This window comes from Chanodichthys erythropterus, chromosome 11 (genome assembly GCF_024489055.1).
Source record: "Chanodichthys erythropterus isolate Z2021 chromosome 11, ASM2448905v1, whole genome shotgun sequence".
NCBI classification, from domain to species: domain Eukaryota; kingdom Metazoa; phylum Chordata; class Actinopteri; order Cypriniformes; family Xenocyprididae; genus Chanodichthys; species Chanodichthys erythropterus.
The window spans coordinates 7,420,550-7,440,129 of record NC_090231.1 but is presented as its reverse complement, the minus strand read 5'-3'; the positions used below and the strand labels follow the sequence as shown (position 1 = coordinate 7,440,129).

The following is a 19,580-nucleotide window of genomic DNA, read 5'->3' as shown; positions in this document are numbered from 1 at the left end:
TTAAGAACACAACAATTCAGTCGCTGATTGGCTGTAGGGTCATCGGTGTTACTGTCAACAGAAGAACATGGCGGCTCCCGTTAGATGCATGGCTGGATCCACCAGCATAGGCAACCCAACTAGTTTTCAGAAAAAAACCCGTAGCAAACTAGTTTCTATCCCTGGAACCAGACCGTCTGTACAGAACGGACAACTCTTACTGTCATCTGGCGTCAGCTCGCTTGACTACGTGATTGGTTAGTATAATTCACTGGGTTGAAGCTCACTGTCAAGGGATGTTTACTATGTTTACTGTTTTTAGCATTTATAGACCTTTGTTTGCATCACTGTCACACTTGTAATGTTTGCAATACACTGAGAAGTGCCGTAATCCCATCAATCAAAATATCAGGGTAGTTTTCACTTCATAAAAGGTATAAGTTGTAAGATAACGAAAACCTTATCTTGGCATGTATAAAAAACAATGACAGAAAATTACCAGAGAAAAAAAAGTTATGTGTTTTGTAATGTAATGTAATGTAATATGATATGAATATGTATGGATGTAAGTAAGTGTGTGTGTGTGTAATAAAGCTAAATACTAGCTGGTATAATATAAAAAAAAAAACCTTCTTTCAATGTAGGTGTACTTGAGCCATTCTGGTTAAAGGGTCAGTTCACCCAAAAATGAAAATAATGTTATTTTTTTTTTCGCCCTCATGCCGTTTCACACCCGTAAGACCTTCGTTAATCTTCAGAACACAAATTAAGATATTTTTGATGAAATCCGATGGCTCTGTGAGGCCTTCATAGCCAGCAATGACATTTCCTCTCTCAAGATCCATAAAGGTACTAAAAACATATTTAAATCAGTTCATCAGTATCGAATCATGATTTGGATCGCGTGTCAAACCGCCAAACTGCTGAAATCACATGACTTTGGCACTCCGAACCGCTGATTCGACACACTGATTCATAACGCTCCGAAGCTTCCTGAAGCAGTGTTTTGAAATCGGCCATCACTAAATTAGTCGTTATTTTGTTTTTTTGGTGCACCAAAAATATTCTTTTTGCTTTATAATATTAATATTGAACCACTGTACTCACATGAACTGATTTAAGTATGTTTTTAGTACATTAAAGGATCTTGAGAGAGGAAATGTCATTGCTGGCTATGAAGGCCTCACTGAGCCATCGGATTTCAACTAAAATATCTTAATTTTTGTTCCGAAGATGAACAAAGGTCTTACGGGTGTGGAACGCATGAGGGTGAAAAATAAATGACATTATTTTAATTTTTGGGTGAACTAACCCTTTAAGTTATGAGGATAAAAACAATATTATTTGATGTCATTCAGAAATATACACATTTTTTTCCATAGGTGGTGGTCTGGCAGTTGGAACTCTGATACTTGTAGGTAAGCAATGAAGCAAAGTATTTGTCATGTCATGTCGCACATGTTTTATTTAAAGAAATTAAATAATTAAAGTCCCCCTGAAATCAACATTTTTTAGTAAAAGTTTAGCTAAAGGTTTTTTAGGTTTTAGTATGAATATGTTAGCCTTAATGTTATGAATAAGCTGGTGTGTTCCAAAACGATGACAAAATTCACATTTAGGAGATATAAGCATTCAAAACTTAGTCTCTCACTTCTGCTAAAATGGATCGCGGATTTTCATGACATCACATCACACTTCAGTTTCTTGTCAAATCTTCTGTCCAATCAAATGCTCTCTAGAATCTGAAGTCCCGCCCCCTCCTACACTATCAACAGACACTGAAGCTGCGGCTGAAATCGGTCATTTGTTCACACATTTACTAGTTTCTACATGGTGGATGGCACATAGTGCACTATATAGAGAGCAGGGAACGACTCAGACAGTGTAAATATGATTTCCATTGATGCAAATGAAGTCCGTTTTCGCGTCAGTGTCACACGAACCGCCGCCGCGCAGTCCGCTCCGGTCCAGAGACATGAGAGCACAGAGCGGATCATATGCGACTCAGTCGACTCAGACCAATTTGAATTCTGCATAAAGGACATCATGAGGAGAAATGATTAGAGATTAGAAGGAAACTGAGGTTTTACTGAGTTTAACGGCTCTGGCGAGCTGTAACATAAAGGAAACGCTATTGGCTATTTAAAAAAAGGGGCGGGGCTGTTCGATATATCACCCTGTCTTCCTGTTTCAGTTGAAATTACGTCAACACACTGAATAATGCTGTGTGTTCCAAGACACTTTAGTGGGTTAAAAGGGCTTTAAGGGAATAAAGAAGAAATAAGAATGGTAAAAGAAGTTATAGGTCTAATTATAGCCTAATAGTTTAGTCCATTTAGACTCTTTGCAAATAATATTTAATATTTAAAAATGTGCACACATTCACTTGTTTGTATGTCTGTCAAAAATGTATGTCTGTCAAAAACAACTCTTGTCTCATCACATTTAGTTATGAATGACATCATTTAAATGATGCCATATTTTCAGTTCAAAATGGAGAAATTCCATAAAAAAGTTTATTACTTTGCATCACTGGTACTGTGGGTCATTAAACCTATCCATCACAAAACAGTTTTCAACATTAAAGGTTTAGCTACTTTTTTCTTATCACACACACTTTTTCACTGTAAAAACTAAAAGCGTCGTGTTGGAATTCCTGCTCATCTTTATTGAATAGTAAGCCCCGCCTTCTTTGATCTGATTGGCCATCATTTTGACATTGACGAGCGCTGTTGGACCGCTGAGGCAGACCAGGCTAAAATTGTAACTTTTAAATCTGTCTGTTATCCCAAACAGATCCCAAACGACCAGCATTAGGAAATATCAAATATTCTGCGGGGACAATTCGACCATTTCCAATTATTGGGGGGGGGACTTGTCCCCCTCAGTGCCTATGGTGGTTACAGCCCTGTCATGCCGTGTCATTTTAAGCCAAAGCCAATGAAATATAACAAAGAATGCAAATAGCAATACAGTTGGTTGATAGTGCATTAGATATGATGATACAGCACCTCTGATTACAGACTATTGGTGGTTGTTGTTGTTGTTGTTGTTGTTGTTTTGAGATTCTGCAGCGTTAAAGTCAGCATGAAACAGGAGTTGTGATTTTTTTTTCTCCCTTATTGTGATGTATATCCCGCCTTCTTGAACAAGAAAAAATGTAGGTCAGGACTTGATTTTGTCCATTGGGAATTGATTGATTGGTTGTGGTTTGCTATTGGTGGATCTCATGTGAGTGACAGGTTGCTCTGCCCTCATCATCAGAGAAGAGATGACGATGCAAGAGGGAAGGGAAGTTATTTTGATTGATTATGAGGGCACATGAAGTTTATAAAAAATATAATGATGTGCACAGACAAATCATTTAGAATAAACAAAGCAATATTCAATAAAAAATAAGAATTGTAATTCATCATGACTTTAACAGTTTAAAGTAGTTTGACAGATTCAAATTTGAAGGTCTTTCTGTTGCTCCTTATCAGTATTGTGTGTTTATTTAATTTTTACGTAAGGTTAAGAAAGTTGCCACTATTATATGAGCATAATATAGATTAATGAATTCTTTTGATGTAGCTTATTATTCTCAAAGCATATATTCATGAGGATCTTATATCTTTACCTCCTAATTTGTATTCGTTGCATTCTTTTGTCCTGTTTTCACTTCATTGGAAGTGGATTGGTCATGGTCCTTTATGATCTATCGAGTCCTGTCTAGGTCACTTACGTCCCCGACATGTGACCCACATGAAAGATACAACTGTTGTGTGTGAGAGATGATGTATAAGAGAAGGAAATGATCTGCTTAAATGGTATGGTGTAGCTTTATCTATTATACTACAAATTATGTTAAAGAGGTTTTTTAAATTTTCTTTTCTTCAGATGTTATTAACCTAAAGGTGAAGTTTGTAGTTAAAAATAATTTAATCAGAACATGCCTCTGACCTGCCATTGGTTGGTTAAATAAATAGTTCCGCCCCGAATTTACATAATTGATTTACCCAGTGTTGCTGTGTTGGGGTGCAGAAATAAGAAAAAATGTGTATGTGTATGAATGCCTTTAGTTATTATTGTCACAAAATACATATTAAACTATTTTAATATTGAAATATACTAGACTTGCAAAGGGGTGAAAACGTTCCTGAACTTTCCATAGGAAGTTAAGCTAAATTTTGGAAAAATTCCAAGTTGGAAACTTAATGGGAATTAATTGGAAATTTGGGATCATTTATACAAACTGTATTATATACAAACATAAACATAAATATAAACATTTGGTTTGGTCATAAGAAGACATGTTTGCAAACATATTAAAAAAAGGTTTTTTTTTTTTTTGTTGTTTTACATCAATTCTTTCACTGAAGAACAAAAAAGCATGAATGTTATATAAAATTAACATATTCCCTATGAATTTGCATTAAATGTGGTTCTTTTAACTAAGTTGTTGCTGCTTTTTCCCATTTACATTTAAGTTCTCTGTTGTATACGAAAGAGGATTAGGGCCAAGCAATAATAAAAAAATAAAACCATCTCGAGATTAAAGTTATTAAATTTCGAGAAAAAAGTCAAGATAAAATGTTAAGAATAAAGTCATTAAATTACGAGAAAAAAGTCGTTATATTATGAGAACAAATTCGTTAAATTTTGAGAAAAAAGTCGAGATGAAATGTTGAGAATAAACTCATTAAATTATGAGAACAAACTATGACTATTCTCGTAATTTAATGACTTTATTCTCAACATTTTATCCCGACATTTTTATCAAAATTTAACAACTTCAATCTCAAGATGGTTTTATTTTTTTTATTATTGCTTAGCCCTAATCCTCTTCCGTAGTTATAGGCTAACATGCAATTTTGCAAATTTTTCTATAAATGTTTCTTGAGCATCAAATCAGCCTATTATTATGATTTCTGAAGGATCATGTGACACTGAAGACTGGAGTAATGATGCTGAAAGATCACAGGAATAAAATACATTTTACATATATTTCAATAAAAAAGTTTAGTTTATTTAGTAATTGTAATACTATTTTATATTTAATATATTGCTGGATTTACCGCATTTTGATCAAATAAATGCAGTCTTGCTGAGCATAAAAACATTAAATCTTACAGACCCCGAACATTTGAATGGTAGTTTAAATTTCCAGTTTCAGTTCATTCCCATTAATTCCCATATATTCCTAATTCTCATGGAAAGTTTCCAACTTTGAAAATTCGCGGAATTTCGTAACCCTAAAATATACAGACTTCACCTTTAAGATTAGGGTCAAATTTGTAAGCTATTTATGTAGAGTTATTGTTATTATTTGATGCACCATTAATTAAAGTAAAGAAATAGATGTTAGATGTGTCCCCAGAGGTTGCGCATTCAAATAAGATTTGTACTACCGGTTCCACTGTGAATCAGTGGGACTCAGACGGCAAACATATGGAAGCAGGAGGGCAGAAGTGTTGACCCAAATTTCCCCTGCAGCTTTGAGCGACTGACTCACACTCGCTGCACTCACAGACTTCTACTGCCCTACACACGACTTACATTATTCTTTCACCAAAAGAGACCGCCGCTCTCTGCATCAGAAAAGATAGGAAGTCTCTAGATGCCCCACCTCTTGGGTGACTGATATGTGCCAGAGTCTCTACAGTGGAGATATGCACCCCCAACACATCTCATCCTGCCCCCGAAACACCCCCGCTAGGCTAATAGCACCCGCAGGTTTCATTTGTAAGGCGCCATAGAAACGCCACCACAATAGGCCCCATCTCGAGTGGGCCCATCTGGGTGTCTTTGTCGGGGCCGCTGAAAGCCACAAAGGCCTGCTGACCTAGAAACACATCAATAAGGGAGAGGGGAGTTCTTCCGATGACAAATTGAAGAGCTGAGGAATTTTTTTTTCTTCCGTTGGTGATGGAATATGAGAGGCATCCCGGTTTGCAGGCAGAGTCAGGAAGAGGACAGGAAACCCCTCGTTCTCTCCTGCTGTTGGAGGAATCCTTCAGAGGCTTTAGACCTGTGTGGGTTTGAGGCTGTTTGTCAGAGAGAATGCAAGGTTGAAACTGCCAGTGTTTGAGAGGAAGAAGCCGACTGTCAGTGTTTGTGAGTGGACCATTGATGAGCGCTTTTACAGTGCGAAGTGATGTAAAATGTCTATTTAAAAATAAGTGTTGTAAATTATATATAAGCCAATAAATTGTTGACCAGTCAGATATGCTCAACCATTTTGCCACTAGATTTTTTTTGTTATAAACAGTTAAATTTTCCTTTTCTTTTTTAAATTTAGTTGTAATTTTGTAAGTTTTTAAAAACACAGTCGATCAAAAGTCTTTATCAGTAAACATTTTTAAAATAAATTATTACTTTTATTCAGCATTAAGTTATGAGACGGTAAAGACTTACATTTGTTTTGTAACAATTTTGAATAAAGGCTGTTCTTTTTTTTTACTTTTTATTTATTTAGAATCCTAAAAAAAAAGGTTCACTGTTTCCACAAAAAAAAAAATATTAAGTTGTTTTCAACATTGATAACAATCAGAAATGTTTCTTGAGCATCAAATCATCATATTAGAATGTTATTTTTATTTTTAATATTATTTTTTTTATTTTTTTTTCATTTATTTATATATACACATACAGTATCGGTCAAAAGTTTGACCGATTTTTAATGTTTTTGAAAGAAGTCTCTTATGCTCTTCAAGGCTTCATTTATTTGATCAAAAATACAGAAAAAAACAGTAATATTGTGAAATATTATAACAATTTAAAATAACGTTTTTCTTTTTTAACATACTTTAAAATGTAATTTATTCCTGTGATCAAAGCTGAATTTTCAGCATCATTACTCCAGTCTTCAGTGTCACATGATCCTTCAGAAATCATTCTGATATGATGATTTATTATCAATGTTGGAAACAGTTGTGCTGCTTAATATATATTTTTTTTCAGGATTCTCTGATGAATAAAAAGATAAAAAGAACAGCATTTATTCAAAATAGAAATCTTTTCTAACAATATAAATCTTTACTATCACTTTTACACGTCCTGGTTAAATAAAAGTATACATTTTTCTAAATAAATAAATAAACATTACTTACCCCAAACCTTTGAATGGTAGTATATATTGTTACAAAATATTTATATTTTAAATAAATGCTGTTCTTTTTTTTTTTTTTTTTTATTCATCAAAAAATCCTGAAAAAAATAAAAGTATATGGAGCAGCACAACTATTTCCAACATTGATAATAAATCATCATATTAGAATGATTTCTGAAGGATCATGTGACACTGAAGACTGGAGTAATGATGCTGAAAATTCAGTTTTGCATCATAGAAATAAATTGTTTTGTTTTTTTTATAGAATTTTATAAAGTATATTAAAATAGAAAACCATTATATTAAATTTTAATAATATTTCACAATATTATTTTTTTTCTGTATTTTTGATCAAATAAATGCAGCCTTAATGAACAGAAGAGACTTCTTTCAAAAACATTCAAAATAGTAATATGCCCAGACTTTTGACCAGCACTGTATATGTATATATTTTTTATTTTATATTATTTTGTCCATTTTGTAATATAATACTGTATTGTACAGTATATTGCTTTGCTGTGATTTTTTTTTTCTTTTTTTACATAAACACTGATTAATTTGTAACCGTTCAAATAAACCAGCTTGCTGAAATGAATCAGACTTCACAATAATTCATTTGAGACAGAATAGCTATTTTAGATAAGAGAGTTTGATTATTTGCCTGCCAGTCAACTGCCACTGGAAGAAATTGGAAATACTAACAAATAAATTTCTTCAGCAGCTATTTTAGACCTTCTTTAATAATGTAAATATAAAGACAGTAATAGTAATGCCATTTTTGGCCACTAAGATTTTCTTCACACTAAGAAAATATAACTCATCTGCAGTTATGAAAAGGTTTATCTCAGTACATATCTAATTTAGTCTGTCCAATGAAGCCTCCGTCAGATACAGTTATACAAAGTATAGTGTTGAAGAGCTGGTAAATGGATCAAGACAGGTGTTCCCTTCTCTCTTCCTCAGTGCTGTTTTGTAACAGAAATATATCAGTATTCATGTATGGTGGAGCTGCTGATGGACTGACCATTAAATCCATTACGAATACTGGCTTCTGATCCTGTTGTCAGACACCCCATGATAAAGCGGCTAGTGTGTTTGGCATCACTAGCAACCAGAATAAACAGTTGTTCTATTATTTCAACTAAGGTTAGTGTTGTTTTTCTCCATGTTGGGGTATTTACAGTATCAGATCCGATAGTGTCTCTCTGGCCGTTCTTTTGTCATGAGGCGCGTCAAGAGGCTCACCGCTCTGTGTTTCGGTACAGTTTGGGTTGATGTATGTGGCATTGATGGTGATTTCTGTTCACAGAGGAGGACCGCTATGACAGCTACTCCCGCATGCTGCTCAAGTACTTCCTGGCGGAGGGTGTTGTGTGCGGACATGAACTCTTCCTGGCATCCGCCCGAGATCACCCTGATGAGATCATGCAGGTAAGAATCAAATCATGTGTTCACACTCAGCCCGTTTGACACTTTAGTCAAGTTTTTTGGTTCTGTGAACTCTTAAGTACATCAAAATACATTATTTACAACCGTATTCTTCTTATATAACCAGTACCTGGCCCTCAAAACAATAAACCTTGAGAAATCTGTGAAAGATATTATTTTCAGCATTGGTCGGGAATAGTTTGGCTGGGAATAGTTTGATTTATTTATTTATTCTGACTTAATTTGCAATGTTTGTTGCTTCATTTGGTCAAACATTTTTATTTTATTTTAACATTATTCACATCTTTTCCTACTTAATTCTTTTATCAGATATTTTTATTTTATTTTGACATCGTTTTTGCTTCATTGTTTGATTAGATATTTTTTATTTATTTATTTTGGCATCTTTTGCATCTTTTATTGCTACATTTGTTGATCATTCAGTTGCTCAAACATTTTTTTATTTTATTTCATCTATTTTATACATCTTTTCTTCATTGTTTGATCTGACATTTTATATTATATTTTGACATTATTCATATTTTTTCTTGCTTCACTATTTGATCACACATTTAATTTAAGTTAATTTAATTTTATTATTTTATTCTGACATCATTCTCCTCTTTTTGATTCATTGATCAGACATTTTTATTTTATTTTATTTTTAATATTTTTTTATATAATTCACATCTTTTCCAGCTTCAATATTTGATCACACATTTATTTTAATTTAATTTTATTTTATTTTTGACATTCACATCTTTTTTTGATTTATTGATCAGACATTTTTTATTTTATTTTATTTTTAATTATTTTTTTTATATATAATTCACATCTTTTCTTGCTTCACTATTTGATCATACATTTTATTTTATTTTATTATTTTGACATTCACATCTTTTTTGATTTCATTGATCAGATATTTTTATTATTTTATTTTATTAATTTTTTTATATAATTCACATTTTTTCTTGCTTCATTATTTGATCACACATTTTATTATTTTTTTATTTTAATTGTATCTGTTACCACATAGTATTACTAATATGTGCATGTCATTTAGGGCTGTCAAACGATTAATCGCGATTAATCGCATACAAAAATAAAAGTTTGAGTTTGCATAATATATGTGTGAGTAATATGTGTAAATATATATATATATATATATATATATATATATATATATATATATATATATATATATATATATATATATATATATATATATATATATATATATATATATATATATATATATATATAAAATACACACAAATTAATGTATATATTTAAGAGAAATTTTATGTACAAAAAAATGTATTTATATATAATACATATACATGTAAATATTTCTCAAATATATACATGGATGTGTTTGTATTTATATATACATAATAATTACACACAGTACTCCCACATATATTAGGCAAACTCAAACTTTTATTTTGTATGCGATTAATTGTGATTAATCGTTTGACAGCCCTAATGTCATTGTAGAATACAACTGTTTAAAATTTAAATGGTTGTCTAATGCATACTGTTTGGTGTACTGCATTTAAAAAAGGCATGCTAGGCTGTTCTCAATGTCTAGTTCACTGTGTGCTTTAGGCAGTTCACTAAGATTCAATTCCAAACACAGACAGTCTTTTTCTTTCTTCTGATACATGACTGTTTTTGTGTGGGAGCTCAGGGAGTTACCTGTGTTAACAGCGCTAACGAGTCTCACCTTAGTGACAGTGGACAGGAGTTCGTCTCTCGCTGGCCCCTGATTGGCCCCCAGTCAACACAAGCTTAATGAGGGCCTGTTGTTGCCCTTCAGACTGTTCCTGCACTGAGCTGTTATTTGTGAAACAGTCTCTGTTTTTTGTTATTGCATGGTCTGTATGAATTTTCCCCTAAGGGAGATATTTCCCCCACCTTCATTTTGGCATTTTTTGGCATTAACGACAGTGTCAACCCTGTTGTTTAAACAACAGCTTCTGAACTGCTTGCACTATTTTGATGTGTTTGTTCATACTTTTGGCCTTGTTAAAACGGGTCACTTGACATTTATTTCCCTTTTCACAAGCGAGCTCTGGCCAAGACTGTGGCTTAAACTAGCTTTAGTCTGTCTAGATACAATGTAAAGATCTAGAAAGAACTATACCCACCCAAACATTAAGAGTTAAAATATAGACAAAATATTTGATTTGTCAAATATAAAAATATCTAGCCATTTGTTTAATGTGAAACTGTTCTTTTTAATTGCCTCTCTAAAGTTTTTAGTAAGATGTCTTGCCAACTAAAATAGTCGCTCTAGTGGATGCAAAAAATGATTAATTGACATTATTCCATAATTTTTATTTTTTGCTTTCATTTTTATTTTCTTCTATGTCTAAAATATATGCATATTTCAAAGAGAGAAGAAAATGTAGGACAAGACTTGATTTTGTCCTTTGGGAATTGAATATAAATAATTTCTAATAAATTTTGCAATATTCCATTAAAAAAAAAAAAGAGAATTGTCCATTTTGATTTCGTGGTGACTTTAATGTTTTTATATACATATTTTCTGAAATAGGAACTCCCTTCTCCAATTGTGGATGATGTTGCCAGCCTGAAAATCGGTGAGGGTCAACCTCAACCAAGCGACCCAGAGAATGCAGACACAATGAAAATTGCCTGGCGCTACCAGAACCAACCTAGAGTTCAGGTAAAAGACCTTTAAATCAGTAAAACATTGAGAAATCACCCTCACACATTCAAATAATGTATCAGATAACATTTGCTAAAAGTATGTTTTAAACTGATAGCCCTGTTTATAAAGCAGGGGTTCTCAACTGGTTTTGCTTCAAGGGTTAGTTCACCCAAAACTGAAAATTCTGTCATTAATTCATGTCGTTCCACACCCGTTAGACCTTCGTTCATCTTCAGAACACAAATTAAGATATTTTTGATGAAATACGTCAGAACGTCAAATGGACGATTATTGGCCGTTCACATGCGCAGCATGCAAGCGTGTGATATTGACGCAGGAGCTGGCCAATAATGTGTCGGCATTCTGACATAGAACCAGGAAGCGCTGTACTGTGTTTACTACATAAACAGCATAGGAGAATGACACGGCAGAGAAGAAATTGTTGAATAAAGTCATTATTTTTGTTTTGTTTTTGTGCACAAAAAGTATTCTCTTCGCTTCATAACATTAAGGTTGAACCACTGTAGTCACGTCAACTGTTTTAACAATGTCTTTAGTAGCTTTCTGGACCTTGAATTTGGTAATTGCATTGCTTTCTCTGGGGGATAAAAAAAAAAAAAAGCTCACAGATTTTTTCAAAAATATCTTAATTTGTGTTCTGGAGATGAACAAAGGTCTTACGGGTGTGGAACGACATGAGTAATTAACAGAAATTTAATTTTCTGGTGAACTAACTCTTTCAGAAACCCAGGTTTACATTAGACAATGAGTGACCTGCAATGTAGCAAAATTATTTATGGTGTACTATATATAATTTTCACATTGTCACTGTACAAACTCATTGTGGTTTTCACAATGTTAATCTTCATTGCTAGTGAATTTGGATTTTAAGAAGTCTCGTTTATTTTGCTTTGCATAGTTTTGTTAATGTTTTTTGAGAATGAGTGCATGTCACACAACCTGTCCATGTGAGCATCGTTCTTATTTGTCTTACTTTTATGCCACAATGCCATATAGTTTGATTGGACGTTTTGAGCTTCGACCACTTCCAGAGGTAGTTGAAAACACATTTGACTGGATTGCTTTCATAGTGTAAACGCTCATGTAGTTGAATGTGTTCAAACAGTCACTAAAGACATCTACTCTCCGCCTACTGACCTAATGCGTAAACATTATAGGAAGAACGCTAGCCAGACGGGATTTAAACTTTATTGGCTGAAGACCCGAGTTTGTTTTGAAGATGAAAAATGTACCAAACACAATGTTCTCTCACCATTCCTGATTTCTAACACACACTCACAGCGTTCGGCTGGTCTTGCCGCTGTCAGAGCAGAAACGAAAGCTGCTGGTCTCCGTATGTTTTTCCGTCATCTCTGTGCGTTTGCATGTGTAAAGTGTTTGAGCTTATTTTGTCCAATAGATCAGAAGATCTTAAAAAGCCCATACTTTTACCCTCCCATAAACCCTCCCCTCAAAGAAATCAGGACAGAAGTGGTTGAAAGTGGACAAAAGAGACGGATTAAAGGTGCAGTGTGTAAATTTTAGCGGCATCTAGCGTTGAGCTCACCACTCCCTTTCGTAGCAAAATAAAGAGAATACGGTGGCCGTCTGGCCGACACAAGTCAAAGATGTCGTCATCCAAGACAGCAGAGAGTATGTTAGCCAGTCAAGCAATGAGGTTCCTTCTTACTTATAACAAAGAACGGTCTCTGCTTCTAATAAACCAGAAGACTACTACTACTACTTCTTTTTCCTTGTGTATATTCAATGTAGTGATGATGCAAGCTGCTTCTAAAAACATAAACGATTTAGAAGAACAACAACGTAGTGATGAAACGCGCTCTGTCGAGTGTTTGACCCACGCTGTACGTGATAGAAATGCCTCCTCCTAAGCTAATAAAAACATAAGTTCATTATGTAAGGTCTTTATACGCCACAGAAAACATAGTTATATATATATTATATTGCATTTCTGTCAGTAGATCCTCCCAAATTTTACACATTGCATCTTTAAAACATCAGGTGTAAATGGGAATGTCTCCCTCATCTACTTGTGATCCGATCGACCAAAACACATCTTAATACCAGGTGTAAACAGGGCCTGTGACTCATTTTTAGGTTGTGACCAACTACTTTTATACTGGCTAAGAAAAGGAGGGGGTTGGGAAAAATAGCGTCCCATAATAAATATATCAATTCCTACCCACCCAGCGCTGTGAATGGGCTTTCGCTGTTCTCATTCACAGTTTAGGTGGATTACTCACGCTTAGCTGGTTATAGGTGGACTTAAAACCCAAGGAGACAGGAGGACATGGCGGTTCTATTCAACCTCAAGCCTTTTACAATAGAACAGCAGCCTCCAGCACCCCCAAATCCCTTCACAGCCCTCGCCGTGGCGTCCCCGTGCCCCTCTTTCTTCCGTTTGGAGAAAAGACCCCTCCCGCCAGCCCATAATCCAGATTGCTATGGAGATTAGGGGGACACCAGTGAGTCCCCAAAGATTTCACTCTTTCTGTCGGAGTTTCCTGACAACTTTTGCTATTTCTCTTCCCTTTCTTTTCCTCCCCTCCTTCTCATTGGATATACTTTCCATTCATCAAAGAGTCCTGAAGAAAAAAAAAACTACCACTGTTTTCACAAAAAACATTAAATATCTGAACTGAGCGGCAAATCATCATATTAGAATGATTTCTGAAGGATCATGTGACACTGAAGACTGGAGAAATGATGCTGAAAATTCCACTTGGAATACTTTAAAATAACTGTTTGCTTATAATTGAAATAAAATTTCACAGTATTTGTGTTTTTAGTCTTCTTATTACCCCCCCCCCCCCCCCCCAATCACCCTTTCTTCCTCTCTGTCTCAGAGGGGATACTTACCCTCCTTAACCTTTATCATACCTCTGTCCTTTTCACAAAGCACCAGTAAATCTAGTAAGGGATTTGCATCCTAAACATGGAGTGCCCCCCTCGTTTCACATTCTCAATGGAGACCCCAGATCAAAGTTCAGTCAGTCAAAACCCATCCCGTAACGTTAAAGGGGTCGACACAACCTGCCCACTAAACGAGGATGAGTGCCAAGCTGTCAATCTCCGAAGGTGGTGCTGGAACACATAAGAGTCGCTGATCCAGATCAGGAGAAGATTAGGGGTTCACCTCACTGCTCATTAGAAACTCCAGACCTCAGGAAAACATCTGCCTGTGTGCAAGTGTGTTTTTCTAAGCTCAGTCTTTTCAGAAAGTCATTATGTTCTCAATGGCTTAACGAATCATCTGGGTTTCTTACAGTTCAACAATGGTTAAAGGTGCCGTAGAACGTCTTTTTAAAAGATGTAATATAAGGCTAAGGTGTCCCCTGAATGTGTCTGTGAAGTTTCAGCTCAAAATACCCCATAGATTTTTTTTATTAATTTTTTTAACTGCCTATTTTGGGGCATCATTAAACGTGCGCTGATTCAGGCTGCTGGCCCTTTAAATTCTCCTGCTCCCCGCCCACGTTTATGCCTTAAACAGCATAAACAAAGTTCACACAGCTAATATAACCCTTAAAATTGATCTTTACAAAGTGTTCGTCATGCAGCATGTCTAATCGTGTAAGTATGGTATTTATTTGGATGTTTACATTTGATTCTGAATGAGTTTGATGGTGCTCCGTGGCTAAAGCTAACATTGCACACTGTTGGAGAGATTTATAAAGAATGAAGTTGTGTTTATGAATTATACAGACTGCAAGTTTTTAAAAATTAAAATAGCGATGGCTCTTGTCTCCGTGAATACAGTAAGAAACGATGGAAACTTTAACCACATATAACAGTACTTTAGCAACATGCTAACGAAACATTTAGAAAGACAATTCACAAATATTACTAAAAATATCATGTTATCATGGATCATGTCAGTTATTATTGCTCCATCTGCCATTTTCGCTGTTGTTGTTCTTGCTTGCTTACCTAGTCTGTTGATTCAGCTGTGCACATCCAGACGTCCTGCCCTTGTCTAATGGCTTGAACATGGGCTGGCATATGCAAATATTGGGGGCGTACATATTAATGATCAAGACTGTTACGTAACAGTCGGTGTTATGTTGACTTTGGTGCATGACAAAATAACCTTATACAATTCACACACTACATGGATGAGTACATAGTGCATAAGTACATAGTGTATAAGTGTATAGTGTGTCATTTGGGACGCAACTAAAGACTACCGTCAACAGTCTGGTTACCAACATTCTTCAAAATATCTTCTTTTGTGTTCAACAGAAGAAAGAAACTCATACAGGTTTGGAACAACATGAGGCTTAGTAAATGATGACAGAATTTTCATTTTTGGGTGAACTATCACTTTAAAAAGCACTTTATTATGTACTATTGTACATCCAAAACACTTCACAATCATATCAGGGGAAAATGATCATGATTGAGGAAAAACGTGACTGTCAATAGTTGTAAAGAGGATATAAAATTTACTTTCATCAGTGAGGGTACAGGCTCGTTCACACCAAAAGTGATAACTATAATGATAACTATAACGAGAACTACACTGCCCTCCAAAAGTTTGGAAACACCTCTGGCAAAGTGTGGTTTTGGACGATAAAAGCATAAATCCTTATAATTTTTTGATGCAAATACATTAAAGTAACTTGACGTTATCATTGAAGACCAGCAATAATAATTTTCATTTTGACTACATAATAATGGCAATACACACATGTCAAAGTCAGACATGCCCCTTTGCCAGCTGTGATGCCTGGTTACTGGTTTAAACTTGGCCCAGGTTTGTAAAAGATTTTTGGGTCAGCACACCTTAATAGCTTCAACAATTGATTGCCAATTAAGTTTAGAATACAATGAACCAATCAGAACCCAGTTTAGGTCAGATAGCTGCTAATGGTGGATATTTTGATGAATCGAAAATTTACGTTTTTTCTATGTATAAACTGTTTATGTAATAATAAAATATGTTTTCGTAGTTTGTGTTATCAGTGCAAAATTATCACAAATTAAAAAGGATTCATGCCAATATATTGTCCAAAACCCCACTTTTCTAGGGCGTTTCCAAACTTTTGGAGGGCAGTGTATATTAGAGTCCACACCAGCGATACCTTTCTGTTTATTCTGCAGTGCTATTGTCTGCCGTTTTAAATGCTCGAGCTCTTTAAAGCAGGACGGATTCTAATTGGCTGTCAGTGTTTGTATCGTTCATCAGCTGGAAACATTCTAAATGTCAATAATTTCTCTGTGCTGCTATCATTATAGTTGTGTTGTCATAAATGTTTTCTTTCTTTTTATATAGACTGCATTGGCGTCCTCAATGAGATTTGGTCATTACTATGACGTGTCCAAAACCATGGAGCCTGAGCTAAGGCAAGCAGCAAAATGCCACAGTTTTTATCAGCTCCAGGAAACACCAGTAACCACAGGATCAAGGTAACTAAGGCCATGTTCACACAGTCACTGTTCTCCACCGGAGCAGTTCATGTCGGTTTTGTGTTCTACACACGATTCAAATGATCCGCTCTCCACCCAGATATAAAAAGCTGCTGTCGGTTAATGAAGATTTGACAGATGAACTCGTGGTTCAATTGGACATTTAGACATTTCAGCTTTATGGGGTGAATTCCAAACAGTGTTTTTGGACCCTTCGGGAAGGTGACGCCATTTGTAGAGCTTTCCTAATTAAAGTGAACAACTGCATCCCTTCATGAAGGGCCCTTCCAGAAGTCCGTTAATGAAGGGAACATGCAATAGTTACTTCAAGGAAGTAATTTAATCATTTATGGTCATGTGACCCAGGGTGACAAGCCTTCGTGATTCATTTTAAAAATAGGTATGTTGGTAGAGTTGGAGTTAACGTATTAACAGAAGAATTCAAGTTGTTTACACAAATTTTTGTCATGCATTTCATATTAAAAGCACAATATGTATTTTTTTTTCCTAATAAAATATCCAAAAACCACAGTGTTATATATCCATGGAGCTGTGTACTTTCATTATCCCAGAAGTTCTATATTATCACCAAATATTGGATTCAATCTTTTTGTCAATTTGTTTTCTTTAATTTAGGACTTTTTTTTTTTTGTTTTGTTTTTTGTTGTTTTATTTTTTGCATCTGATTAATCATAGACCTCATTTATCTGAGAGTAGGCACCTCAGTTTTTGAGTGAAAAAGGCTTCTTTTTTTGTGGGGGGGGGGGGGGGTCATTTTGTCAATTTTACAAAAAATAGAAAAAAAATTGTATTGTTGATCACAATAGTGTGCTTTAAAGGTGCAATATGTAATATTTTTGCAGTAAAATATCCAAAAACCACTAGGCCCATGTTATATATTTTGTTCACTTGAGTACTTACAATATCCCAAATGTTTGCAACTATTTGAAAATTGTGAGAAAATTGCAATTTTAGCCAAGGCTCCGGGACGTGTGAGGAGTCGCCTGTCAGTTGCGTCATACCCGCGTTACCCTCGGTTTTCGGTCTTATTTTGTAGAAACCATAGAAACACCAAAGATACTTTAATGTATTACATGTTTTATTAGACAAGGGAACAACTGTTTTGATATATTTATAGACAGAAAATTAATTATTGTTATATAGCTCAACACGTTTAATGTTAGTCTTATTGTTTAAATCTAATTTTCTTGATTTTTTGCAGGTACCATGCTTTACCATGCATTGATCTGAGCTTATATTGGTCAAAAATGACCGCCCATTAAGAATTAATGGGGGAGTAAAAATTCAGAGAAACAATTCGTGTTTAGGAGTGTGTCATCATATTCATGTTCACATATATTTTACGCAAGTAATTTTTCTGCAGGCTGGTAATTTTTGACCAGGAACACCACAAGTGTGATTTTGTGCCATTTTGTAATAAATAAAAACAAAATAAAACCATTTCAAAACAAATTTCCTGTTTAAATGTTAAAGCACACTAGTGTGATAAACAGTGTTTTTGCTCATATTTTGAGCAAAATTGACAAAATTATCCACAAAAAACACTTTTTTCACTCAAAAAGTGGTGTGGTACATAAGCTCAGATAAATAATCTGTTCCAAAAATAAACACACAATCTGTCCTAATTGAAAGAAAACAAACTTACAAAAAGTTTTTTGCAGGCCAGTCATTTTTGACCGGGAACACCACGAGTGTGATAGGGTTTTCAACACCGCACAAGGGTTAAGTAAATGCTGTTGTTAATCCCAAAAATGGACAGTGTAAACATAATAGTCTTCTTGAATATCTATTATCAGTATCTTAATGACTGTTTATTAGTTATGGCCAATATTCAAAATCAATTGACACAAAAATGTGATTTATTTCAAGTATAAAACAGCTTTGATAGCATTGACGTGTTTGCCAAGATGTACACTGCTGTTTAAATGTTTGGGGACCGCAAGATTTTTTTTAATGAATTTTGTTTTGAAAGAAGTCTCTTAAGCTTACCAAAGCTGCATTTATTTGATCATGAATACAGTAATATTGTAAAATATTATTACAACAGTTTTCTATTATGTTGACAAACTAACCTTTTAATGGGAGTGCGTGTATATGTCATCTTCAGAGCATCAGACAACAGAGTCTGCCTGTCTTGCGTAAATATCTATATTGCTCTGACAGGGCTTTTATTATTACTCATGGAAGTTCATAAAAGAATGCTTATGATCAGGAACAGCTTAACCAAACATTATAACTGAACACACACGGCCTTCTGCACTTATCTTTCATATATGTCCTTCTAGCATGATAAGTGCGCTAAGTATCGTCACATGTCTCCAAGAAGAAAATGCTTTCTCAATGCTGATGTCACGTTTCTGAGGAACACATCTGCAATTTCGTTTTATGACGGGTGTTCAGCCTAATAAAGGTTTTCGTAAAAACGTCTCTGTACTTCCAGGTCCTAGCCAGCGCTGCGTGAGACGGGGTTAAGTCTTCAGTGGTGTTTGCGATGCGGTTGTTTTATGGTTGCGAGGGGTGCCCGTGTAGAGGAGGCAGGAGCTTTGGTTGCATTAAAGTCTACGGCATGGCCGCAGTGCAAACAAATCAATCTGGAGCCCCTGGTTCATGGAGCCTCTCTCTGCTTTTTATGTCCGCAAACAGAGAGGTCTTCTAATTGTTTATCTGCATAACAGCACCATAGTGAAGGGGTCGTGTTCCCAGCCTATGTTTACTCGCATCGGTAAATGTGTTCCTGTGTGGCGATACTGTGTCGGCGGAACAGCTTGTGCCGTGGCAGCAACATGATGGATGCCGTGGCCTACGCAGGTGTTGCTTTTGGAATTTTGCTGTCATTCCTTCCTCCGCGTTCAGTTTATTATGATTTTATGACGTGTTATAATGCAATCATAAAGCTTTTAGCCATTAGCTCTTTTAGAACGCCTTTTAGATGTGTTTTGGTTCCACAGGAACACC

The 19,580-nt window shown here is 35.0% G+C and overlaps 1 protein-coding gene across 2 annotated transcripts in view; it reads left to right on the top strand.

Moving 5' to 3' along the window:
* Nucleotides 1–37: 37 nt before the first annotated feature.
* The window catches only part of elp4 (elongator acetyltransferase complex subunit 4), a 90,283-nt gene continuing 70,740 nt past the window's right edge, over nucleotides 38–19,580 (top strand). The window contains exons 1-5 of one of the 2 annotated variants that reach the window (XM_067401334.1): nucleotides 38–236; nucleotides 1,362–1,397; nucleotides 8,379–8,500; nucleotides 11,058–11,189; nucleotides 16,471–16,604. In XM_067401334.1, coding sequence (XP_067257435.1) covers nucleotides 68–236; nucleotides 1,362–1,397; nucleotides 8,379–8,500; nucleotides 11,058–11,189; nucleotides 16,471–16,604 — 593 coding nt within the window. In that variant the 5' untranslated portion in view covers nucleotides 38–67. The remainder of the gene's footprint in view (nucleotides 237–1,361; nucleotides 1,398–8,378; nucleotides 8,501–11,057; nucleotides 11,190–16,470; nucleotides 16,605–19,580) is intronic. The other variant, XM_067401335.1, reaches the window with a different exon arrangement.